This window comes from Mesoplodon mirus, assembly GCF_964341445.2.
Source record: "Mesoplodon mirus genome assembly, chromosome: 4".
NCBI classification, from domain to species: Eukaryota; Metazoa; Chordata; class Mammalia; order Artiodactyla; family Ziphiidae; genus Mesoplodon; species Mesoplodon mirus.
In genome coordinates this window covers 103636243-103661361 of record NC_138979.1, presented here as the reverse complement: position 1 = coordinate 103661361, position 25119 = coordinate 103636243, and the positions used below count along the sequence as shown (strand labels likewise).

The 25119-nt window shown below is 54.5% G+C and overlaps 1 protein-coding gene across 2 annotated transcripts in view; it reads left to right on the top strand.

Moving 5' to 3' along the window:
* MAPKBP1 (mitogen-activated protein kinase binding protein 1) overlaps positions 1 to 25001 on the top strand; it is a 51754-nt gene extending 26753 nt beyond the window's left edge. Inside the window, exons 4-31 of one of the 2 annotated variants that reach the window (XM_082618415.1) lie at positions 8184 to 8246; positions 8471 to 8528; positions 9271 to 9441; positions 9822 to 9959; positions 10215 to 10397; positions 10966 to 11126; positions 11916 to 12105; positions 12681 to 12827; positions 13041 to 13216; positions 14219 to 14310; positions 14578 to 14703; positions 15066 to 15136; positions 15308 to 15429; positions 15704 to 15779; positions 15890 to 16001; positions 16175 to 16238; positions 16500 to 16634; positions 16842 to 16978; positions 17183 to 17238; positions 18280 to 18516; positions 18989 to 19155; positions 19386 to 19531; positions 19698 to 19850; positions 20008 to 20092; positions 20389 to 20672; positions 20895 to 21491; positions 21931 to 22016; positions 22633 to 25001. In XM_082618415.1, coding sequence (XP_082474541.1) covers positions 8184 to 8246; positions 8471 to 8528; positions 9271 to 9441; positions 9822 to 9959; positions 10215 to 10397; positions 10966 to 11126; positions 11916 to 12105; positions 12681 to 12827; positions 13041 to 13216; positions 14219 to 14310; positions 14578 to 14703; positions 15066 to 15136; positions 15308 to 15429; positions 15704 to 15779; positions 15890 to 16001; positions 16175 to 16238; positions 16500 to 16634; positions 16842 to 16978; positions 17183 to 17238; positions 18280 to 18516; positions 18989 to 19155; positions 19386 to 19531; positions 19698 to 19850; positions 20008 to 20092; positions 20389 to 20672; positions 20895 to 21491; positions 21931 to 22016; positions 22633 to 22860 — 4261 coding nt within the window. In that variant the 3' untranslated portion in view covers positions 22861 to 25001. Of the gene's footprint in view, positions 1 to 8183; positions 8247 to 8470; positions 8529 to 9270; positions 9442 to 9821; positions 9960 to 10214; positions 10398 to 10965; positions 11127 to 11915; positions 12106 to 12680; positions 12828 to 13040; positions 13217 to 14218; positions 14311 to 14577; positions 14704 to 15065; positions 15137 to 15307; positions 15430 to 15703; positions 15780 to 15889; positions 16002 to 16174; positions 16239 to 16499; positions 16635 to 16841; positions 16979 to 17182; positions 17239 to 18279; positions 18517 to 18988; positions 19156 to 19385; positions 19532 to 19652; positions 19851 to 20007; positions 20093 to 20388; positions 20673 to 20894; positions 21492 to 21930; positions 22017 to 22632 lie in introns of both variants that reach the window. The other variant, XM_082618414.1, reaches the window with a different exon arrangement.
* The last annotated feature ends 118 nt before the right edge of the window (positions 25002 to 25119 follow it).

The following is a 25119-nucleotide window of genomic DNA, read 5'->3' as shown; positions in this document are numbered from 1 at the left end:
ACCTGGCGCCTTTAAGGGTGTGTGCTTCTGTTTATGGGCAGGTCCCAGCCTGGCGTTTGTACCTTGGGGGTCATTATCCTTCCAGGTGGTGTACGGAAGCTTCCCTGCAGTCACCTCTAGTAGGTTTCCTGAGTGTGTTTGGCTTGGGCCAGCCCTGGGCAGTGCCCTGATCCACTTCCTGACCTTTTGATTTCCTAGAACTTGGAGATCTCTCTTTGCAAATGGCCCTTTTCTGGGTGTTTTAGTTTTGCTCTGTGCTAGAGCTCCCTGATGTGCTTCTGCGGTATCTGGGGGCCACCAAAGTCTGTGTGAGCGAAGCAGGCTCTTTCCCTCCCCTCTGTCTTCCTTCTCTTCCTATCTGGTGATCCCAACCCCACCGCCCATCCCCCACTCTCTAGTTCCTACTTCGCTTGTTGCTCTAGGAGCAGTTCAGGTATCCTAGAAACAAGAAGAGAAACAAAGCTCAGAAAATTCTCCCAGAGGCCTAGAGGCAAATATCAAACCAAAACAAAGTTTTCTGAAAGGAAATGAAACAGCTCAGGGAGGGTGGGGTGGAGAAGGATGTGTGTCAGGCAGAGGTGGGTTGAGGTCTCTGGGTAGAGACCCCTCGGTTTTAGCACCTCCTGCATTTCTTCTCCAGAGCTCTCCCTTTGCTGTTGTTTTCCCACAGGAAGCCCACCCTCACCTGTCACATTTTAAGCCCCCTGCCCTAGGAGGCCAAGCTGGTCCCCAGATAGCTTTGAGGCACTCAGTTTAGTTAAACACCCATAATTGACTTGGGCCCCTTCCCTGGCTGGCTCGGTAGAGGGTTCAGGGCCTTTAGAGCCCAGCACAGCCCCTGTTGCCACTGTGGCGTCAGTGAGTTTGGAGAGTGGGTTTCTCTTGACCCCTAACGCCAGGGTGCAGGGCCTGGCCTGAGTGCAGAGCCTCTTTGCAGAGCAGCTACTGGCGTGAGAGGTGCCCTATGCAGCAGCCAAAAGGAGACCTCTTGGTGGTTTAAGCAGGGAGGAGGAGGGGAAACCCATCTCTCCTGAGAAGGCCCTCCATTTACTCAGCGCATATTGGAATTTATGCTGAGATCCAGCTCCAAAGCTTTGGACTGCACGTGAAAGCACAGAGTCTCCTCCTGGACTGTGTTCTAGTGACATCTGAGCTGAAGGAGCATACAGCTCCCTTCTTCCTCTCTGTGGTAAACGCTGTGTGTGGGGTTGCCGGGGAGTGTGTGGAGTGGTGGACAGACCGGGTGGACCTAAGGGAAGAGGATGCTTGGACTTGGTGCCCTGATGGCTGTGAATCACATGCAAGGGCACTCACAGGCACCAGTCCCCTCAGTGCCTTTTCTCCTGGTTTCCCTACAGATCTCACACCTAAAACTGGGGCCCTGTAGTTCTTCCCAAAACAGCTTGTTCATCGATATAGTCATTCATTTGTTCGGCAGATACTTGTTGAAAATATACTTTGGACCAGACACTGTTCCAGCCGCAGAATATATATATACAGCAGTGAATAAGACAGTGTCACTGCCTCTGTGGGGTTTAAGGAGGGGCAAGCAGACAGTAAGCATGTGAACAAATAAATGAGCAAGGTAATATCAGAGAGTGGTAAGTGTTCTGAAGAAATGAACCGGGGTGATGGAAAAGGAGAGTAAATGAATACCTGGGAGTGGGGTGGGGTGGGGCTACTTTGAGACTGGCTGGTCAGGGCTCAGTGGGAGGTAACATTTGAGCTGGTGTCTGAGTGACAAAGAGGAATCTATGTGTGAAGATCTGCACTTCCAGGTGGAGGAGACCTCAACTACAACGGTCCCAAAGAAAGGAGGAATCAATTCACTTGTTTGAGTAGCTAAACAGCAGCCATGGTGGCTAGACCATAGTGAGTGAGAGGAAGGGGGCTCAGACACTGCTTTTGGACCTGGCTTTTGAGTCTTGCAGCTCACAGACATCCACCTCTTGCCCCAGAAGGGAATATGTTTAGAGTCCCCTGGACAGAGAGAGGTGTACTGGTAGCTGTACACCAGTGACCACATTATTCACTGGGTTATTACTGCCAAGTCTTTTCTCATGCCTTTGATGGGGGGGAGGGGCGTGTGTGTCTCATAGAGCATCCCAGAAACAGAGATGCCAGTGGGTCTCATGGGCTGGCCTAAGGGGGTTACTTATTTGGAAGGCGTTGGGTTCCATGTGGGTCCTGAAGAGGACCACAACCAAGGATGCCCTAGGAAACGTCCTAGACCCATTATCTCTTAGAATAATTAAAGCTGTAAGATTTCCCCTTTGGGAGTGAATCGGGAGGGACAGTTTGTAACTCCACACCTGGAGGAGGACCCTAATGCGTCACTAGTATCCTGCAAGTCCTATATGGACACCGTAGTTGGGGTTCCTGTTGCAACTGCTGAACCCCTGGATAGCCCTTTCCTTGTTATTGGTGCCCCAGAGAACCCTTCAAGAAGATGGCTAGGAGCACCCAGCTGGTTACTTTGCATATTATTTTTTTCAGTTCTCACAACAATTCTGAGACATAGATACTATTATTCCTGCTTTATACATGAGGAAACTGAGGCTCAGAGAAGTTAAGGAATATGCCCAAGATCACACAGTATGTTAGCAGACAGGTCTGCCTGACCCCAGTTTTCTTATTCTTTCTATCATCACAGTGCCCTCGAGCATCAGTGAGCCCTAGAAGTCTAAGGTTGGACAGAACTGTGGACCTGCCGTGGGGCCTGCTACTCAGGAGGTTCCTTGGGAGTTAGGGCTTTGAGATCTGGTAGCTAATGACTTAAAGATGTATTCACAAATGTTTACTGAGTGCCAGTTTTCTAGGCCTTTGGGATGTAACAGTAAACAAAATAAACAAACACTACTGTTACAGAGCTGGCAGTCTTAGTGATGAATATAGATCATCTCCCCTCCCCAAAAGTAAATGATATGGAATATTATAAATTGATGTGTGCTTTGGAAAAAGCATAAGCAAGAAGCAGTGAAAGGGGGTAGGGAATGTGGGGATGTGGGGTTATAATGTTAAGTAGGGGTACAGGGTGATGTATGGGCAAGGCTTGAAGGACCTTTGGTGTGCCTCTGTGAGTCACCTTCTGATTTTTCTTGGTCTGAAAGAGGAAATTCTAAGGTGCAGGGTCCCTGCTCAGACCTTCTGTGTCCTGCTCCCTGTGTGTGTTTCTGCATTCTTTGCTCATCCCAGGGTTCATTCGTCTCTGCCTTCTGGAGGATGGAGAGTCATAAGAGGTGGATCCTGTGGGAATGTTGGGCTCTTGGTGATGGTAGCGGGCCTGGACCTGTCCAGGGACGGGGGCTGTCGAGGGCTTGGCCCTTCCTGGTTCAGAGAACTTCCTGGGCAGTGGGCCCAGCACCTGGTATGGGTGCTCCACCACATGACTCCCAGGCTGAGGCCCCGAGGGACTGAGGCCTCACTGCTTCCCTATGAGAGTGAGCAGACTCCCTGTGCCTGTACCCTGGGGTTCTGAATTACGGGACTCAGCCGGTTGGGCCAGCCCAGCCCTATCATATGGAGAATTGCAGCCAGTACTGCTGCAAGGGCACGTGCCAGTGACTGCCTGCTGTGCTGGCCAGGGGTCAAAGGATGTGGAGACCAAGGGCCAAAGATTGGTACAAACTGCACCCCACCCTTCCCTCCCTAGCAGACTGAGAAACTTGTTCAAAGGTCAGAGAAGACTGACGAGGCTCCCACATCAGTGTTTTTGAGGTCTCTTCTCTTGGGAGGACCTCAGCAAGCTGGGCACAGGGGGACCTTGGAGGTCTTTGCCAAGTTCTGCCTTCACCATCTGCATTGTTGTCCTCACAATTGGAGCTGTGACCGAGGGTTGGTCTCTTTTTTCCTCTTTCTCTGTGTTGGAAGGTTTCCAAATTTGAATAATTAGAAGTAAAAATTTCAGCTTGCCCTACCTGTGTGTGTTTCCCTCCTCTGCTTAACTCTCCCGTCCCACACATGAGAATTTCCAGGCTACACTGGGGGGTGGGGGTTGGGAGTTGTTAGAGAAGGGAGAGGTTGCCTCATAGCTAGTCATCCTCTGTCTGCATTATCTTTTTACACACACATGCTGCTCTCCCTCCTTCTTCCGCCATGGAGTCCACCCTAGGGGAGACAGGAAACAGAGGATGCTATGGCCCAGCAAGACTCAGAATTTATGTGCGGTGACTTGGGGAGTGTTCTCAGCCACCCTTGAAAGGCCACCATGCTGCTTCGGGTTTAAAGGAGCCCTCATCACCTACTTTTTCTGGATTTGGAATGTGGCTATCGGAATCTGCATCAGTTCATTTCAAGTCAGATCAGCTCTGAGCTGAACCCCTCTGCTGTGGTTTATCTGGAGCTGATCCGAAAGCTAGGTAACCCAGCACCATTCAGACTGGAGGCCATCACCAGAGAGGATGAGCCTGCAGAGGACCACCTTAGCCGGGCGGCACAGATCACAAGAAAACGTCAGCTCTCCCGAAAACTTGGTGGGCTTTGCGTGATGGTGGCAGGCCTGGGGGTTATATCATTTTTCATACACTGAATAAAATATTAAAATCTAAATATCTAGATCTATGAACTTTGAACTATAACTGCTATAATTTTCATGTGCCCTGTTATGATTTCCAAAGATTCTGTAGCCAGAATCCTTTTTCCCTCCAAGCACCCCAGTCTTCTCTGCCTCTTCTCAGAGGCTCCTGCCCTGGTGCTCTGTGCGTTAGGTCAGTGTGCTTTCTGTGTTTGTCTCTCCTTTTCAGCTTCAGTTTTCTCTCCTTTCTCCCACTCACTCCACTCTGCTTTTCTGAGAGCACAGCTTCTGGAATGTTTTGCTTTAGCTGAGAGGCCTTGAATAAGACCTCTGAACTCGTTTCTCCACATTGAAGTGGGGCTGATTGTACCAGCATCACAAGCTTGTCGTAAGGATTAGCTAAGACCAGACCTCTAAGGTGCTTAGCAGAGTGCCTGCTACACAGAAAGTGCTGGATAAATGGTAACTCTTATTATTGGGCCCACTGTGTGAAGAGCAGTAGATCGGTTATGAAAGGAAGTGAAGGCCTTCGTGCTTAGAGTTCATTGAAACTCTTGTGTGGTGCTTTTTAACTTAGCCAGGAGGTGTCACTTCCATTCTCTTTCTGTGCTTCTGTGCTGCTGTCCTAGTCACTTGAGGTAGTTTCTCCCTCAGCATTTCCCCCATCCCTTCCTTGCTACCTTCCAAGCTTATCATCTCCTAAGTGGATGAAGATGTAGATATTTTCTTTCCCCAGGCTTAACCCAGCTCTCCTTCCTTGGTTGCCTTCCCAGAACTTTAAAGGAAGCCTCCTTTAGAGTTTTTACCATTACTCAGATCCTAACAGGACTCACCTCCGTTTTTCTGAAGGAATAACCTGACACAGTCCCTGAGCACCTTGTTCCCCACTGCCAGGAGTCCCTTTTGGCTTCCTGTCCATGCTCCAGGGCGAGTAATAGTAAGATTTGCCGTTTGTTTGGCTCCCACTGTGTGTCCAAAAAAAATTATTTGATCTTCACAGAAGTCCTGAGAGCTTGATCCTAGTGGCTCCTTTTTAACAGATAATGAAATAGGCTTGCGACTTACCCAGGGTCACAAAGCTGTACATGGCAGAACAAGGACTCAAACCCTGGTCTCTGACTCAAAAGCTCACAGTGTTCCCACCGTCCCACACTGCCTCTGAGGATTTGGAGATCCTTGGTGCCGCCTTCCATAGAAGACAGGTGGAGCATGCAGTAGGGAGGAGAGCTGGGCCTATGGATACCCCAGTAGACCAAGCTAGTGGACCAAGGGAGGCATTCATCCATTCAATAAACGGTTCTTGAACAACTGTGATGGGCCAGACTCTGCTAGGCACAGGAGACAAAACAGTGAGCAAAACCAGGCACAGTTCCCACCCTCATGGAAGACACAGTCTGGTGGGGGAGGCAATCAACAATAAATATCCTACTGTATAGCACAGGGAACTATATTCAACATCCTGTGATAAACCATAATGGAAAAGAATATGAAAGAGAATATATATATGTATAATGAGTCATTTTACTGTACAGCAGAAATTAAACACAACACTGTAAATCAAGTACACTTCAATAAAATACATTTTAAAATTAAAATATTGCAAAATTGCAGTTGTGATAAATGTCACAAAAGATGGATACAACTGTGTTGTGAGAGCATATACTGAGGCCATCTGACCTGAGATCTGAAAGAGGACTATGTGTAAACTAGTTGGAAAAGGGAGAGAAGAATACTCTAGACAAGGGAAGGTGCTCTAGCAAAGGCCTGGAGTCAGAGGAGCATAGCAAGCTAAAGGGAGTGAAAGGATGTGGTTGCAGCATGGTGCAGGGTGAGGCTGGAGGGTGGGCAGGGGCCACACCACCCAGGGCCTTCATGGTACTTAAGGGGTTGGGTCTTAGAAGCGCCCCAGGGATGTTCAGCAAGGGGTGACACAGATCAGAGTTGCGCGTGTTTGATGTAAAGAGGCCTGGACGCTGGAAGAGCTATGAGCAGAGCTGGCTCTGCTCTTTATAGGAGCCTAGGTTTCCTCACCTCAATATTTTGGAGGGTTGGACCAGGTGATCTTTAAAGTCACCTAGCACAGTGCGTTTAATTCCTTCCATCCTTCCTTCCGACTCTAAGGTTTTATGAATCTTACCTGTTTTGGAGGAAGTAGGCCCCTTGTGTCCTGGACTGCCCCTCACAGAAGCTGGACAAGTGTGCTTGTGTGTGTGTGTTTTGGGATGGGGGAGGGAGAGTGATGGGGCACAGAGTTTCCAAAGCCATCTGATTTGGATCATATTTTTAAAAACCCTCCTGACGTGGCATTCTAGAAGGGAAGTGGGAGACTGGAAGTTGGCATAAAGAGAGAAGGAGAAAGGAAACAAAGATTAGGAGATGGAGAGAGAAGAAGAAAGAAAACAGTGAGGAGGGATTTGGGGGAGGGGACTAGAGGAAAAGATGATGTGACTCAGGAATTCCAAGGCTGTCCGTCAGCCTGGCAGTTCTGGGCAGAGCTGGTGTCCCTCCGAGATCCCAGTGTCCCCAGTGATTACCTGTGGCGTTTGCATATGGAAGTGGTTTACTGAGCCTGAGATGCTGAGCCCTCACTAGCGGCTTGTACCTGCCTTCGTTTCAAGTTTCTGGCAAGCGGTGGGTTTCAGATGTGGGGTCTGCAGTGCCTTCCCACTAAACCAGGCTGAGTCTGGAGGACGTAGCCCTCTCATCCTTCTCTCCCCATCCCCTTACCTGGTGTAGCAGGCTCCACGTTTGCTGCTGTCAGCTAGTTACAGTTCTGATGAAGCAATGGGGCAGAAGGGCTGTGGGCCCCTGGGCATGCTGATAGCCGGGGAGCCTGAGGGAGAACACTGCTCTCCATAGCTTCCCGCTTCTTGCCCCCAAGTCCTACCACCTGGCCTCCCCTCTGGAGCTGCCTCTGGAAAGTCAGTCTGAGCCCGATCCCATGCAGCCTCGCCTTCTGGCTGCAGAGGGTGCTCCCAGCCTTCTCCCATTGTCTTCTGGCAGTCCAGAGGGTCCGTCTCAGGTTCCTCGGGGCCAGGGATTCTCGGGGCTGGGCTTCCCCAGGCCCTCTCAGGCTCTTTCTGCCCCTCCTGCTAGTCACTAGTCGTAAGGAGCCTCCTAGCAGTTCTGGTTCCATGCCTCCTGCCCGCTCTATCACCTGACGCATAGAGGGTGTGTGTGGGGGCTGGGGGGGTTGGCTCTTGCCAAGTACACAGGTGGGCACACACGTGAGAGGCCTCACTCCTTGGAGCTCAAACACTTGACACACGTGTGGCCCCATATCACACTGGCTGTATGTATACCTGTGGCCTGCTTTGCCCAAATCACATGAGTTCTTCCCTCCTGCCCCGCTTCCTGGGCTGTGCAAGGATTGTGGGAAGGCCTGGGTCCCTGCTGCCCTTTGTGGCAGAGATGGCGCTGGTGCTTAGGGACCTGGTGGGGCTAGGCTTGGAGAGAGCCCTTTCACCCTCATGAGGCTGCAGAGATGGGCCCTTATGGGTGGGAAAGGAAGTGGGAAGAGCAAATTGCCAGAAGAAAGCGGTCAGTTGCCCTCAGTGGCAAGTGGAGCCCCCTTGAGCTGGCTCACCCCAGCTCCCTGGCCTGGGGGCCTGGAGCTCCTGGGGGAGCTGTGGTTTGGTGCTGAAGTCACTTGTCTCACTCATCTCCCCAGGTGTGTGGTCGTGCTGTTCAATCCCCGGAAACATAAACAGCACCACATCCTCAACAGTTCCAGGTAAATGGGTTTGGGCCCTCAGGGGGCATCTCCTGGAGTCTGTGAGAAGGGCATTGTCTGAGGTCTCTGTGGCTCTGGGGACTGGGACTGGGCCCCAGGGCCAGCTAGGGAAATGTCACATGTGCCGTTGGTGTCTGCTGGTCTTGCCTTTTGAGGGGACTGTGAGGGAGCCGGGCTTAGGCCGGGCTGCCAGTGCCCCTTTGAGCCTGCCTCATTTCTTGCAGGAAGACCATCACTGCCCTTGCCTTCTCCCCGGATGGCAAGTACTTGGTCACTGGAGAGGTGAGTGTGGAAAGGGGGCCGCAGTACTCTGAAGAGGGTGGGTGGCCTGGCCTCAGCAGAGAGCTACAGTCCTGGGCCTGGTTAGGGCGGCTGCCGCTCTGGCTTCCTGAACGGATGCCAAATCCCGGGTTTGGCTGCACCTTAAAACAGTGGTTCTGAAGCCTTAGTGGGCATCAGAATCAGCTGGAGGGCTTGTTAAAGTGCACATTGCTGGGCCTGCTCCCAGAGTTTCTGGTTCTATAGGTTTGGGACGGCGGGGGGACCCCAAAATTTGCATTTCTAGCAAGTTCCCAGATCATGCTGATTCTGCTGGTTTGGGAAGCACACTTTGAAAACCACTGCCGTAAGATATTCCTTGTGCCTGGGGGCCCCCTGCTGGGCGCGTGAGGGACACCTCTCCCTTCTCAGTCTCTTACAGGGAGGCACAGGCATGGGTGGTGGTGGTTCTCAACCCTGGCTGCCCATCAGGATCCCTCTAGGAGCTTTGAACAAACACAGAGGCGCAGACCCTCACCCGGAGATACTGAACCAAATCTGGGGGTGTTCTCTCTCTGATAATCGTTGTTATCCTGAGATATTTATCATGTTTCCTCTACACCTTTGCCCTGTGTAGCACTCTGCTTTGGGCCGGGGGCACATTAGAGAGACTGTGCCCAGTAGCTGGAGAGGTAGGCCCCACCCTGAAAGGCTAGGGGAGGCTGTGTGCCTCTGGCCCTCACTTCCAGTTCTTGTCTCCCTGCAGAGTGGGCACATGCCTGCCGTGCGGGTTTGGGACGTGGCCGAGCACAGCCAGGTGGCGGAGCTGCAGGAGCATAAGTATGGCGTGGCTTGTGTGGCCTTCTCCCCTAGTGCCAAGTACATTGTCTCTGTGGGCTACCAACATGACATGATTGTCAACGTCTGGGCCTGGAAGGTGAGTGGGCCGGGTGGGCCAGCCTCACAGCCTCATGGGGGTCCAAGGGCCAGTTAGGGACCTGAACCCCTTCATTCCACCCTGCTGATCTCAGTTTTATTCTAGAAAATGACCTGAAGCAGAAAAGAGCAACTGTGTAGCCAAGCATGTTGGTAGAAAGAGGCTAGCTTTGTGCCTCCGAGGACCTCCAGAGGCAATGAATCTCTTCAACTCCTCTGGAAAAGAATTCTCCTTCCTCCCTTCTTTTTCTGACCAGTAAATCCTGGAAAGAAACATATTTTAAAGTACAAATCCTATCTAACCCTCCTTCATCCTCTGAGCCTCTTTCATCTTAGCTCCAAGAGGCAGAACTTCGATTCTTCCTTTGGCTTTCCTTCCAGAAAAACATTGTGGTGGCCTCCAATAAGGTGTCCAGTCGGGTCACTGCGGTGTCCTTCTCTGAAGATTGTAGCTACTTTGTCACTGCTGGCAACCGGCACATCAAATTCTGGTACCTTGATGACAGTAAGACCTCAAAGGTGAGGTGCTCAGGCTGGAAGTAGCCCCCAGGGCCAGGGTCTACTCAGCCCACCCCAGGAGACTGCTCCCCTTGGGCCCCTCTGCTTTCTCAACAGCCATCCAGAAGTTCTGGATGAGCCAAATGCCGTCTGGGCTGAGGGGTAGTCTCAGAGGGCAAGGGAGCCTTGCTGCACCTCCTCCCTCCCTCTCCCCAGGGCCTGGTTTCCAGGGCGGCCCCGGGGCGATGGGTGGGTGACAGTGTCCCCTCTCTGCAGGTGAATGCCACCGTGCCCCTGCTGGGCCGCTCCGGGCTGCTGGGGGAGCTGCGGAACAACCTGTTCACCGATGTGGCCTGTGGCCGAGGCAGGAAGGCGGACAGCACCTTCTGCATCACATCCTCAGGGCTGCTGTGCGAGTTCAGTGATCGGAGGCTCTTGGATAAGTGGGTGGAGCTGAGAGTAAGTACCTCTGTCCCGGTGGGTGGGGTGGGTGGGGGCTGCCTGCGTCTCAGCTCAGGGGAGGACTGTCCGTACAGGGGCTGGGCCCTGCATGCAAGAGGGGACCCCAGGAGGAAGAGGCCTGAGGGAGCCAGAGCTTGGCCCAGTTCCAGCCCGAGCAGATCTGTGTAACTGCCTCCTCCCTGCTCTTTCTGTCTTTCTTTCCCTGCTTTCCTCTTCTGCTCAGAACACAGACAGCTTCAGAGTAAGTGGTGCTAGACTCTCCTCTCTTTCTCATGCTGTTCCTTTCTCTTTGCTGGGCTTTTCCTATTTTGTCCTCTTTGCCAAAACCTCTAGTGCCTTAGAAGGCTCCCGGACTTCCATCCCCCATCTGCACGTGGCTGTGAGCCCTCGGCCGCCTGCTGCTGGAGGGCGGGGCGTCTCTAGATAACAGCTGAGGGGCTCGGGCCAGAGCAGCTGGGCTGCTTTCCCCTCGCCTCCTGCCTTGGCTGGTGTCTCCTCTTGGCAGGTGACAGTTGAGGAGGGGTGGAGCGGGTGGCCATACTGACTTGAGCCCCTCTGCCTGCAGACCACCGTGGCCCACTGCATCTCTGTGAGCCAGGACTACATCTTCTGTGGCTGCGCTGATGGCACCGTGCGCCTCTTCAACCCCTCTAACCTGCACTTCCTCAGCACCCTGCCCCGGCCCCATGCCCTGGGGACAGACATTGCCAGTGTCACAGAGGCCAGGTGAGCTGTGTGGGCCCCCTGCCTCCATTTCAAAGCCTTACTCCACACCCAGCCTTCCTTGCCTGTGCTTCAGAGATTAAGATGAAGGGTGTATCAGTACCCCCAAAGATTACAGGAACATCTCTGCACAGACACAAATGTGGCTTTATTGGTACACAGCGCACTGTGGGGGACCATGGAGTGTCTCAGTGTGTAGGCGTTAGGAGGGGCTTAGTGTCAGATTTGGGCTTGTGTTAGATGATTTTAGGATTGGTTCCAGGGACTGAAGTTTTGCTCTGGTTGGGTGCTGTGAGGAAGTGGGGGCAGTTCTACAATTGGACATTTAATTTTATTTGAAAGGTGGAAGGAAAGGTATGGAGCTAATGCTGTAATTGGTAAAGAAGCTGCAGTCAGTCCTGAAAGGTGGAAGACGGTGATGTTTGGTCATTTTTGTGGTTTATACAGTGATCTTGTTTTCATCTGTCTCAGACACCACTACGGAGTGGTCTTGTTTTTGTCTCACTCCGTCATGACCGCAGAGTCACCTTGTCTCACGTTGGTGTTCTGTGACCTCGTTTGTGTTCATCAGGAGAGCACCCTGGCCCAGCAGCTAGTGCTGGGTCAGCTCCCAGCTGAGAGCTGTCAGAGGCAGCTTCTTCCTCTCGAGCAGCTGCTTCCAAGCCTGCGGGTCTGGAGAGGGCTCCCGCGCTCTGCCCCTTCCTTTGTGGGGGGGCTTCTGTTTTCATTCCCCTCGAGCCCTCGTTCCGTCAGCTCCTCACTCACCAGTTTGCTCTGTCCTCTTCCCCACAGTCGCCTCTTCTCTGGAGTGGCGAATGCCAGGTATCCAGACACCATTGCCTTGACCTTTGATCCTACTAATCAGTGGCTGTCTTGTGTATACAACGACCACAGCATTTATGTTTGGGACGTGAGGGACCCCAAGAAAGTGGGCAAGGTGTACTCGGCTCTGTATCATTCCTCCTGCGTCTGGAGTGTGGAGGTAGGTGGGCTGACTCGAGACTGACCCGGTTTGCCGGGACACCATTGTGAGGACAGAAAGTGGGGATCCCCAGGTAGAACGTTATGTTCCCGCTGCCTCCTCATTTCTCCAGCAACATCCCTGTGTGTCCACATACCTTCAGATGGGTCCTGAGGGTTGAGCTTGAATTTTAGCGCTTATATGTCTCAGGCTTCTTCCAGTGTGTCCCCGTGCATCCTTAGCTTTGCCTTGTCCTGGGCTGAGTGATCTTGGACGAGTTACTGAACTTGACCGAGCCTCATTTCCTCAGTGGTGAAATGATGTACCTGATTCACCTAATTGTTTTAAGAATTAAGTAAAATAATGTGAGTGGGAAACATAGAAGAGTGCCTGGTACATGGTAGAGGCTTGGTTAATGTGCTTTCCCGCAGTGATTTGAAGAGTATCTAATAGTTATGGCTTGCTTACCATGTGACAGACAGTGGGGCTAAGCCTTGGCCAGCATCAGCTCCTACTGTCATCCCCTTCCATCTCCGTGGGCAGGCACGGGACTCTCCCTAATTGGAGCTCTGACTTCGTTCCCTCTGCCCCTTCAGGTCTACCCCGAAGTGAAGGACAGTAACCAGGCCTGCCTGCCCCCCAGTTCCTTTATCACCTGTTCTTCTGACAACACTATCCGCCTGTGGAACACAGAGAGCTCTGGGGTGCATGGCTCCACCCTGCACCGAAACATCCTCAGCAATGTGAGCCATGGGGCCCCCACTCCATGCCTAGCACCCACGTTCCTTCGCCTTCACACCACCTTCTCAGGAGCTGGGTCCCCAGACCTTGATCTTCCACCTCTTATTTGGCCGGCCCCTGCGAGCCAAGGCTTTGTCTTGTCCAGCATTCCTCTCCCCTTGCTTCTGTACTGGGTCAGGCCTGCCTTATCCACTTCTCCTGGCCTGCTCCACTAGGACCTCATTAAGATCATCTATGTGGATGGGAACACTCAGGCCCTGCTGGACACTGAGCTGCCCGGAGGAGACAAAGCTGATGGGTCCCTGATGGATCCCCGAGTGGGCATTCGCTCTGTGTGTATCAGCCCCAACGGACAGCATCTCGCTTCAGGGGACCGTGTCGGCACACTCAGGTAATGCCAGGCCTGGAATGGGTACTGCCTGCCTCTCATGGTCTGGGCTGGGGGAGTTAGTCCGCAGGGATAGAGTTTTTGAAAAGTTTGGCTCTAAAAGATTGGGGAAAAGATATTCATATACAATGGAAGGATAATTATAGTGAAGAAGCCCAGCAGAAACCATCCTAATCAAGTAATCAGGCTTAACATCCTCATATCAACATCACAAAGCCCATAATGGTGCACTAAGAAGGACATAGCATCTTTTTCTGTGGTATTCTTGCCAAAAATGCAGAAAACTCAGTCCTGTCATGAGAAAACAACAGACCAACTCAAATTGAGGTACGTATGACAGAGCATCAGTACTCTTCCAAAGTGTCAAGGTTACGAAAGGTAAGCAAAGACTGAAGAACTGTTACAGACAGGAGACTGAAGAGAAATAACAACTCAGTGCAGTCTGGGCTCTGGGTAGGATCCTGGATCCAGAAAAATGATGTGGCAAAACTGGTGAAATTCAAATATAGCCTTTAGTTCATACTATTGTACCAACGTAAATTTCCTGGTTCTGGCAACTGGACTGTTGTTATGGAAGGCGTTAACATTAGGGAAAGCTGGGTAAGGGAAATATGGAAACCCTCTGTACTCATTGCAACTTTTCTCTAACCTGAAAGTTCAAAAATAAAAAAATAAGCTTTCAAAAAGGTCAGGGGAGGGCTTCCCTGGTGGCGCAGTGGTTGAGAGTCCGCCTGCCGATGCAGGGGACATGGGTTCATGCCCCAGTCCGGGAGGATCCCACATGCCGCAGAGTGGCTGGGCCTGTGAGCCATGGCCGCTGAGCCTGCGCGTCCAGAGCCTGTGCTCCGCAACGGGAGAGGCCACAACAGTGAGAGGCCCGCGTACCGCAAAAAAAAAAAAAAAAAAAAAAAAAGGTCAGGGGAGAAGATGTAGCAGAGGAAGCGGAGTGAGTCTCACCTCCTGCAGCCTGGCAGTGACCCCCTCTCTCCTCTCTCATCTTTGCAGGGTGCACGAACTACAGTCCCTAAATGAGATGCTGAAGGTGGAGGCCCATGACTCAGAAATTCTATGCCTGGAGTACTCTAAGCCGGACACAGGTAAAGAGGGATGCCTGGTACCCAGCCCAGAATGGCACAGGGCTCCTCCAATCCTGCTAGTGCCACTTACATCTATCCTGGCTGTTGGACGTGGGACTGAAAGTCCTTTGACTCATTTGGTGTCATTACAGGTTTAGAGGAGGACAGCTCTATCCCTTCTCTGTGGTTCTCTTGGCTTAGGGATATGGGGCTCAGTTCCTTTTTGCTCGACCCAGATAGGGGCCTGCTCTGGGCACTCGTGGGCTGATGGAGTTCTTCCAATCCCAGGTCTGAAGCTCCTAGCATCAGCGAGCCGGGACCGGCTGATCCACGTGTTGGATGCTGGACGGGAGTACAGCCTACAGCAGACGTTGGACGAGCACTCATCCTCCATCACAGCAGTCAAGTTTGCAGGTAGGGGCATTCTTCCACCTACTACTGACATCTCCCCTGCCCCCCCACTGCCACCTGCGTCCTGCCTCCATGGGAAGGGTATGCCCGTCACAGTGGCATGTGGGACAGCAGCTGGCCGGCCCGGGGCTGGATGGGAAGACAGGTGGAATATAGACTCTTAGTCCAGGGGACCCTGAGCAACCAGGTTGGCTGAGAATGGGGAGAAAGGAAGGCCTAGGTTTGGAGGGAAGCATCCTGATGTAATTGGTTGTCTCAGCCTTGTAGAGTAGCTCCATAGAGGGAACATGGGGAGGGAAGCGGAGGGAAGGCTGGCCTGCTTGTGGTGAGAGCAGTGGGAACAGCTAGGCCCCTTTCCTCCATAGCCAGCGATGGGCAAGTCCGCATGATAAGCTGTGGAGCAGACAAGAGCATCTACTTCCGCACTGCACAGAAGGTGAGGTTACTGGGTGTCCCTGAATGGGGCAGTGGGTTTGTGGGTGGGGCGTGGGGTTGCTACGATTCCCCTACCTGAGGTTACGAGAGGTGAACGGTGGCAAAAGCAAGGCTCTCTGGGTCTGGTGAGGCATTTGGGCGTGGGGTCTGCCCTCATGCTCCACCCCTGCAGTCTGGAGATGGAGTACAGTTTACACGGACACACCACGTGGTACGGAAGACGACCCTCTATGACATGGATGTGGAGCCCAGCTGGAAGTACACAGCCATCGGCTGCCAGGATCGAAATATTCGGTGGGCATCCCTTTCTCAGGCCATCTGACCACATTCCTTCATGCCCGAGGGGGTCTGCTCTAGGCAGCTCAGCCCTGTGTCTATCTTTTTGTCCAGGACTTCGTGCCCCCTTGAGCCTACAGAATGAGCACTTTGCCTCACCCAAGAGGTGGTAGCCCCTTTGGTGTTGGGGAGTGGCTTCCAGAGAGAACAGAGCTGCGGGTGAATGCTGGCTTTTCTGCCACCCAAGTGACCGTGGCCTCCTCCTCATGTGAATGAGTGTGTTTCTTCACAGGATCTTTAACATCAGCAGCGGGAAGCAGAAGAAGCTGTTTAAAGGGTCGCAGGGTGAGGATGGCACTCTGATTAAGGTAAGGGCCCAGTAGGATGGGTGTTGGGCTAGAGAATGGGAGAACGGGGTGCTGGATGGAGAGAGACTGGTGCTTCCTGTCCTCCTCCAGCTGTATGTCCCACTCCTCAGGTGCAGACAGACCCCTCAGGGATCTACATTGCTACCAGCTGTTCCGACAAGAACCTTTCCATTTTTGACTTCTCCTCAGGCGAGTGTGTGGCTACCATGTTTGGCCACTCAGGTGAGTGTAGCCCTGATACTCTCCCCCTGGAACTTTCCTCTTTCTTCCTTTAGTTTCCTGGGTCCCAGCAAAACTGTCTGTCCCTCCCCTCTAGCTAACCGCCCCTGTGTTGGGACAGACACTTGGCTGGGACTTCAGGGGGGCTCATAGGCCATATTCTTTGTTCTTCACAGAGATTGTCACTGGCATGAAATTTAGTAATGACTGCAAACATCTCATCTCCGTGTCAGGGGACAGGTGAGCAGAAGCCAGCTTCCCTGAGACACAGATTCTTCCTCTGTGCCACAAACACACCCTGTCCCTCCCCTCTCTTCAACTCAGTGATGTCTTGGGAAGTAGGGCTGAACAGGGATATTTCTTGACTGGGCCTGACCTGGCACTGGAGGGTGGCTCTGGTCTCCTTGCCAGCCTGTGGAGAAAGGGGTACTAGAGGTGTTGCCACCCACAGAGACCTACCTACCTACTTCTCCCTCACCCACCTCTGTGGCTCTACCCCAGCTGCATATTTGTGTGGCGCCTGAGCTCTGAGATGACCATCAGCATGAGGCAGCGTCTGGCCGAGCTGCGCCAGCATCAGCGAGGGGGCAAGCAGCAAGGACCATCCTCTCCCCAGAGGGCTGCTGGACCCAACCGGTGAGAACAGAGTGTGGGGTATGGACAAGTGTTGGGTGGGCATCCAGACTGCTCGCTGTGGTGGCACAGCTCCTCCTCCTTGCTCTGGACCCGCCATTCAGAAACTCTGTATCTCCCAATACCTGTTTCCCACATGAACACCCAAGATGTCGGCCTCTTTCCCTATTGAGTCTCCCCTCCCCCTGACCTTCCTTATCTTGGACTCAGGCACGAGGCCCCATCGATGCTATCTCCTGGACTAGCTCTGTCATCAGACAGTGACAAGGAGGGAGAAGACGAGGGCACTGAAGAAGAAGAACTTCCAGCTCTGCCCATCCTCGCCAAGGGTACCAAGAAAGAGCCAGGTCTGTGGAAGTCTGATGTGGGCCAGACAGGCACCAGTTGGTGCAGTGGCTAGATGTGCCCTTTCGGGGGCTGCGGGAGTGAGAGCAGTGTGAGCTGAGGAAACTGGAGCATTGTCGTAGCCTCGTAGGGTGTGGGCTGCTGTGGGACCAGCGCTGCACGGTGGGTGGGTGCGAAACTCTCTCTGACTGCCGGTCTCTGTCTAGCCTCGGTGTCCAGCGCTGCCCTGCCCCGAAGCCTGTCCCACTGGGAGATGAGTCGGGTGAGTCACTGTCGTTAAAATGTCCTTGCAAGGTTACAAGAAGTGAAGGATGGTGAAAGCAGGGCCCTCTGCACCTGGGGTCCGCCCACGTGCTCCACCCCTTGTGTCCAAGGAAGGGGAGCTCGAGCCCCTGGCCTGGTTCCAGGTGAGGGGTGACGAAGTCTACGTATTTCCTCCCTGTGGCCTGCAAGGATTAGTCACCACTAGGGGAAGTACTCCACTTGTTCAGCCTCCTGGGGGCCTGGGAGTAAACAAAGAACATGTTGAGGTGGGGAGTAGAAAAGGGGTCTAAGCTGAATGGTTACAAGGAAATTTCAAGAAAGTCAAAGGGTCAAAGAACTGAAGTCTGGAGAAACTGTAGTTCTAAAGACCCAGGTGAAGAGATAAGCTCAGAACTTCCAGAAGAGTTAGAGGGAAAAGGCCTTAAGAGGACCAATAGCTGAGTGGCAATTTCAGGGTGGCCGGGAGGAGGATGAAGGCTTGCAGAGGCTGCCCAGCCTTCCCTTGTCCCACGTCAGGGTTTCAAGCTCCAGCACCTTTCATCGTCAGCAGCAGTTTCATGGGATGATGGTGGTGTGGTGTCTGGTGCCTTCTGACCAGGCCATGTGTCTCAGGCCGGGGCCATTGGTTTGTCCTTGGTGCTGTGAATGGACTTGGGGCTGTCCTCAGAGTGGGGGCCTCTTAGAGACTCCCAGCTCTGAGGTGTCCATGACACCGGTGAAGACGAAGACCAGAAGGTCCTCTAGGACAGGACACAGAGTGAAGCTGAGAGCCTGAACCCTGGAGCCAGACTACCTGAGCTGTAACCTGCAGGCAGACTGTCTGTGGGACTTGGACAGGTTACTTAAGGCCTCTGTGCTTCAGTTTTCCCATCTGTACATGTGAGGCGAATGGTAGTACCTCCTTCATAAGGTGGTTGTGAGGATTAAATGAACTAATACGTGTAAAGTGCCTGGCACATAGTAGGTGACATGTGAGTGTTTGCTAAGACTGTTGTGTGATTGTTACTGTTATTCCTCTCCCACCCCCTCCCCACACCAGGCACAGGAGACAGAGGAGTTCCTGGATCCAGCTCCTGCAGCCAACCAAGGACCCAGAAGAAGGGGGCGCTGGGCTCAGCCAGGCGTGGAGCTGAGTGTTCGCTCCATGCTGGACCTGCGGCAGCTGGAGGCGCTGGCCCCAAGTCCTCGGGGCCCTAGCCAGGACTCTCTGGCTGTGAGCCCTTCAGGTCCTGGGAAGCATGGTCGGCAGGCCCCTGAGACCTCACATGCTAGCCAGGTGAGCCCACTTTCTCCCAGCAAACTAGAGATCTCCAAGTAGCTTTAGCCAGCCTTCTGCCAACATCTGGGGCCTGAGCGTTGGTCCAGCTGTGCTTGCTCTGCCTCGGTGGGACATGGGTAACCTGAGCTGCAAAGTCAGGTGGGGCTGGCTAGGCTGTGCGGTACGGTGCTTGAGGTGCAGAAGCAAAGGGTAGCCTTTGTCCTGGGCTGGGTTCCTTGGAGGGCTCATGATATCAAGTGGTGGCTGGAGGTTGGCATTCCAGAGTGCTAATGTAGTTCTTCCAGAAGCTCAAGAAGGCTAGTTGGAACCCAGCCTGGCTTTTCGGTGTCTGTCCTCAGAGTTGGAGCTTCCCCCAGAATTGGTGCCCACTGGATCCTTGCCCACCTCCACCTCCTCTCCCAGACCCTCACTCATGTCAGCAACCCCAGTGATGTTTCCAGAATGTGTGTTTCCCTTTGTGTGTTTCCAGAATGAAAAGCGCCCCCGGCCTCAGGCTTCCCAACCCTGTTCCTGCCCCCACATTATCCGACTGTTGTCCCAAGATGAAGGGGTCTTTGCCCAAGAACTGGAGCCTACACCCATCGAAGACGGTATTGTCTACCCGGAGCCGAGTGACAGCCCCACCCTGGATACCAGGCAAGGGTCCTGCAGACTTCTGGGGCCATGCACCACCCGCCTCTTCTTCCCTTCCCTCCGAGGGTTCTGTATTTGCTTGGGGGGCTGGCCCCAGGCACTCAGGGCTTGTCCACCACTGCCTCATCCCCAGTCCTGCTCACGGGTGGGGCAGAAGGAAGGCAGGGGTACAGTGGGGCTGCTGCTCACCATTGCTCACTGCCTCCTCTCTCCCCTCTTGGCCTTTCTGGCAGTGAGTTCCAGGTGCAGGCACCAGCCCGAGGGACCCTGGGAAGAGTGTATGCCGGCAGCAGGGGCTCAGAGAAGCACAGCCCTGACAGTGCCTGCTCCGTAGACTTCAGCAGCAGTCGCCTTTCCAGCCCTGAGCATCCCAATGAAGGTGGGGCTGCAGCCCTGAGGGAGGGCCGGGACCACGTGGGTCAGTGGACTGAGGTGGGATTGGAGGCTCTGGCGACAGAGGGGTGCAGTGTGATGCTTCTCTCCCCCTCCCCCACATCCAGACTCCGAGAGCACGGAGCCCCTGAGTGTGGATGGCATTTCCTCAGACCTTGAAGAGCCAGCCGAGGGTGATGAGGAAGAGGAGGAAGAGGAGGGAGGCACTGGCCCCTACGGGGTGCAGGAAGGCAGCCCCCATACCCCGGACCAGGAGCAGTTTCTAAAACAGCACTTTGAGACTCTGGCCAATGGGGCTGCTCCAGGTGTGGTCACATTGGTCACCGCAATCTACCCTTCTTTCCTCCTTGCCCCAATGAGAGGGAGGGTCCAAGGGCAGGCCATGCCCGGGGGCTGCCTTCTAGGGGAGGCAGAGTCTGGGCAAGAGCTTGCTTCAGTCCCTGATTTCTGTCACCCTGGCAGGGGGCCCAGTCCGGGTACCAGAGCGGACAGAGTCTCGGAGCATCTCCTCACGATTCCTGTTGCAAGTGCAGAGCCCTTCACTCAGGTATTGTCCCCACAGCAGCTCACTTTCCTACAAGGAACTCCAGCTCTCCTAACCTTGCAGTGCTCCCAATAGGGTCAGCCCTGGGCCTGGGGCAGCCTGCAGCCCTCTTCTCTCCAAGGCTCTGTCTTCCATGCCCAGCAGCATTGTGCACTCCAAGTTTTGGGACAGCTGTCTTGGCTGGCTTTGTGCCCGCCCTTCTCTCCTAGTGCCTCTCTAGTGCTGTGAGAGCTTCTCCCCGTCTTGGCAGGGAGGAGCCCTGAGCCTTCTCTGGGCCTTCTTCCACATTTCCTCCCTAGGGAACCATCCCCATCTTCCTCAAGCCTGGCAATGACATCGAGGCCAGCCCAGGTGCCGCAGGCTTCCGGCGAGCAGCTGAGAGGCAGTGGTGCCAATCCTCCAGGAGCACCCCCGGAGGCGGGGCCTTCCCTTGGGAACCCTGGCCCCCAGCAGGCAGCCCCTGTGCTGTTGCCACGACGCCGTCTCAACCCGGACAGTAGCTGGGCCCCCAAGAGAGTGGCCACAGCCAGCGCCTCAGGTGGACTCCAGAAAGCCCAGTCAGTGCAGAGTCTGGTGCCACAGGGTGAGGAGCCTGGGGGGCTCAGCTCTAGGTGTGGGGAGCGTGGAGCCCGTGGGCGTGCTAGAGGAAGGTGGCCTCACGTGGCCCTGATGTGTCACTGTGGTTGCCAGTGGGAACCCCTTAGTGGGTATGTGCAGGGCACAGCAGCTCCTGGAGAGTTGAGCCTTAGCACCCGGGACGCTGTCCTCACCACCTGACCTGTGTATGTATCTGTCTCCCCTGCAGATGGGGCCCCTCCACCAGGCCCGTTGCTCTTTCAGGAGATGGAGGCCCAGGGGCGCCTGTGTTCCCTGCCCCAAGCTGACAGCCGTCTGTCTCAGCCCCACTCCTACCAGAACCCCACCACCAGTTCCATGGCCAAGATATCCCGCAGCATCTCTGTTGGGGAGAACCTGGGCCTGGCTGCCGAACCTCAAGCTCCTGCCCCCATCCGAGTCTCGCCACTCAGCAAGCTGGCCCTGCCCAGCCGGGCTCACCTGGTCCTGGATATCCCAAAGCCACTGCCTGATCGCCCTACCCTGGCCACATTCTCACCTGCCACCAAGGGCCAGGCCCTTGGTGAGGCAGAACAGCCTGGCCCCCCAGCAGGCCTAGCGAAGGCTCACAGTACATCTGAGAGGCGGGCCTGTTTGGGGGAGGGTGCCACTCCCAAGCCTAGGACCGAGGGCCAGGCTCAGCCTGGGCCCAACAGTCCCCGTGCCCAGCAGCTGCCGGTCAGCAGCCTCCTCCGAGGCCCTGAGAACCTGCAGTCCCCACCCCCTGAGAAGACTCCCAGCCCTGTGGAACGCACCAGGCCGGGGGCAGCCCGGAGCCGGGACTCAGGTGCGCACAGCTCCCAGCTCTCATCTCCTGCCCCGTCCTCTCTCTCCCGTGTCTGTTGGCCAGTCTCTGGCTCCATCCCATTTCTGTGCGTCCAGCCTCTGGCGTATTTCGTCCTGTCTGCTCCTGTTTCGTTCCATTAAGTCACACCCCTGATGGTGAGACACTCCTGCCGACCTTCATGATCTCCCTATGACCCACTTGCCCCTTCAGTGCCTTCCGGCCCCTGGGACTGGGGCTGGAGCTGGCCCTTTCCTCTGGACCTTGTTTCCTGGGTGGTGTTGGGAGGGTGTCGGGAAGGAAGGAGGCAAGAGGAAGTGACTGAGGGTGTGCGATGCTGGGTGGGGTGGGGGTAGGCCTCTCTTCCTCTGAGTGACCCCTCGGTGGGGAGGCCTGAAGGGGCAGCTTTGCTGGGCCTTACTGAGCTGTCTGTCCCTCCCAGAACCAGCCGTGAGCCTGGAGCAGTGCGAACAGCTTGTGGCAGAGCTTCAGGGCAGTTTGCGCCAGGCCGTGCAGCTCTACCACTTGGTACGTGTTGGGTACCCCCCGGCGGGAAGACAGCAGGTCAGGAGTGCTAGCTGAGTATCCGGAACATAATGATAAGGCTCTTCCACCGATGGGTGGGTGGAGCAATTAAGAACATTCTGAATAGGTGAGTGGGTTAGAAGCCAGGCCAGGCCTCGTGAACTGAGCATGTATGGGTCATTTCTGGCTAACAGCTGGAGACATCCTCAGACAGGAGGGTGAGGTGTAGAGAGCCCACATGTCCTAGTTTGCTTAGGACCATGCAGCTTATGCCTGTTGTCCAAGTATAATTATTAATAGTATCCCTTTTCATATTCAAAACTGACTTGGCCACCCTAAACATAGGGGACAGTCCAGCAGGGGCCAAGATTTGAAAGAGGAGTTGCTAACAAGATGTAGATGGTTCCAGATCTGACAGTCACCCCCAGGGTCTGCCTCCATCCCCTAGCCTCTGGTCATACTTGCTGGTCTTGGAGTGTGGAACTCCCAGCCACACCTAGCAGGGCCTGCAGTCCCTCCTTTGGGGCAGGCTGGACGCCGGCAGGGCCCCTCCCTTTTCTACATCCATTGACAGTCCCCTCCACTGTTCCTCCACCTCACTTCTGGGGTCCTGTTGCAGGTGGCCAGCTGCAAGACACCCTCAGCAGAGCAAAGTCGCATCACCCAGCTCCTCAGAAACACCTTCTCCTCCGTGCGGCAGGAGCTAGAGGCCCTGGCTGGGGCTGTGTTGTCCAGCCCAGGCGGGAGCCCTGGGGCCGCGGGCGCCGAGCAGACACAGGCCCTGCTGGAGCAATACTCAGAGCTGCTGCTTCAAGCCGTGGAGCGGCGCATGGAACGCAGACTTTGAGTTCCAGAAGCCTGTCCCAAGTGAATGCTCCCTCGATTCCAAACTGCAGCCCCTCCTCCACTCACCAAAACCTGTGGGGTTGCTTGGAGTGGATAGCAGGGATCAGTGCTCAGAGGGGAAGCAGCTTTCCCAGCTGTTCCTCATGGGGTCCCTGTATTTATTAATTTATTTCCCTGACTGTTGCCTCACTTTCTTGGAACTCCTGCCTCCACAGCCCCTCCAGTGGCTCACGCAGGGGTAGGTCTTGGGCCTTTGTCATCTTGGTGCTGTGAGGAGTAGGAGGACAGCCTGCCTCATTTGGGGGAAATCGGGAAAGGCTGGCCCTCCCTTCTGAGAAGCCATTTGAAATTACTGCAGGGATCAGCTCCCTGGGGTGGAGCACACACAGGGTATTCAGTGGGGTAGAGGTGAGAGGTGATCTGGTATCCATGCCCTTTAGCCAACAACGGAGCTTCACCTCTACCTCCACTCCCCCCCCCAATACCAGCTGCACTCCCCTGGCTGCCAGAGCAGGGGTTGTTTTCCCCACTTGCTGGCAGTTCAGAAAGGCAGAGCCCTCTGGCCCTCTGGAGCACTCCCAGCCATCAGGAGGCTTGAGTTGATATCAAGGCCCGAGTCGCCACATTCCACTCCCGTTCCCCCTCCAAGAGAACCCTAGCATCGTCTCTTCCTGTGCCCCCTCTCTCCTGGCCGGAACTGTGGAGCCAGCTGTGGGACGTTGCTGCAGGACAGTAAAGCCCTCTGCTGGGCAAACATGAAGCCCTGGCCTCCTTCCCTCAGCCCCTTGGCCTTCCCTGTCCTCCAGCCCTGGTCCCCAGTAGGCTCCTGGAGCCGAGGCCACCTTCTCCCTGCATCCTGAGTGATGCTCAGTCAGAAGCCTGTGTTGGAACTTCCCTCATAGTTTACAGGGCGCTGGCCCACCTTCTAAGGACCTTGGCCACAGGTGAACTCTAAACACACACACACACACACACACAAGTTGAGTGTTCATTGCTAGAGCATTTGGCTGGCTGATGTGTACCTGGTTTCCTCTCACATCCTGCCCTAGCTTCACCAACCTGGCTCTTACCACAGAACATGAAAAGGGAAGGGAACACACTAAGCCTGAAATCTGGATTCTTAGTGTCCACAGCATAGCTGATGTGAGATGGCCTCAGAGGCAGTGCTGGGCACCCAGGGGTACTGGGTACTGGAGGTTGAAGAGAGGGAGGCACATGGGACTGCAGCAGGGGCCAAGAGACACACTGGAAAGGTGGTAGGTGGGACAGGTAAGTGGCAGAGGTCAGGGGACAGATTAGAATTAGAAGGGCAGTTTTAGGGGTGAGGGGAAGGAGCTAGGGCACAGTGGGCAAGTAGAGTAGGACCAAGTAGTGAAGCACTTGTTGAAGAGTTGGGGTGAAGAACATGTGTCTCTAGGCCCTACTGCTTCCTCTGCCTCAGGTAAGTCAGGGCAGCTCTACCACAGCTCCAGGCCACAGAAGTCCATTTCCGTATGGGCTCTGCTGGCTCTGTAGGCGAAGCTTAGCAAGAAATTAGATTCTGAAGGGTGCGCAGCTCTGTTTGCATCAGTCGCCTGAACAGGTGAAACCTATTTCACCCTCTTCTCTACTACCACCACCTGCTTAGCCAACGTGCAAAGAAATCCTGGCCCAAGAACTCTCACAGCTGAGAGTGGACCCAGGGAGGGCTAGAGCTGCCCTTGTCAGAGTTAGAAATCCACTCCCACCGTACCCCTAACCCGCACACCAGCCGCAATCCACTGCAAATAGGGTTCAGGCCTGGCCCTCTGGGCTGGGTTCTTGGCCATCCTCAGCCAGTCTGTCCCTCACGAGGAAGGAGCTACACTGCTGCCAAGGTTTGTGAGAAGGTGGCCGCCCTTCCCCTACCCCCAGCCCAGCGTGGGGGTGGGGGGTCTCGTGGCCGGCGCCCGCCCCCTTCTGCATGTCTGAGGCCACCGGCGACTGCCGCCCCCGTTCAGATCTGCCCTGACTCAGTTTTGAAAGCCCCTTATTTATAACTTTTATACTTTGTCCAGGCCATGGCGCTTCCCTCCTCTCCAGGTCTCACAGGGCAGAGGCTGTTTTTAACATGTCCGTTTGTACTGATGTATGAACTCGTCAATAAACACAATCATTTGCTAACCCTGGGTTGCCAGCGAGTGGGGCAGGCGAGAGGAGGCGCGGCTTCTCGCTTAACGCGTGGATACAAAATCTGTGGTCTCCTGGGGGTGTATGGGGGTGGCCAGTTGGAAGCTGCGGA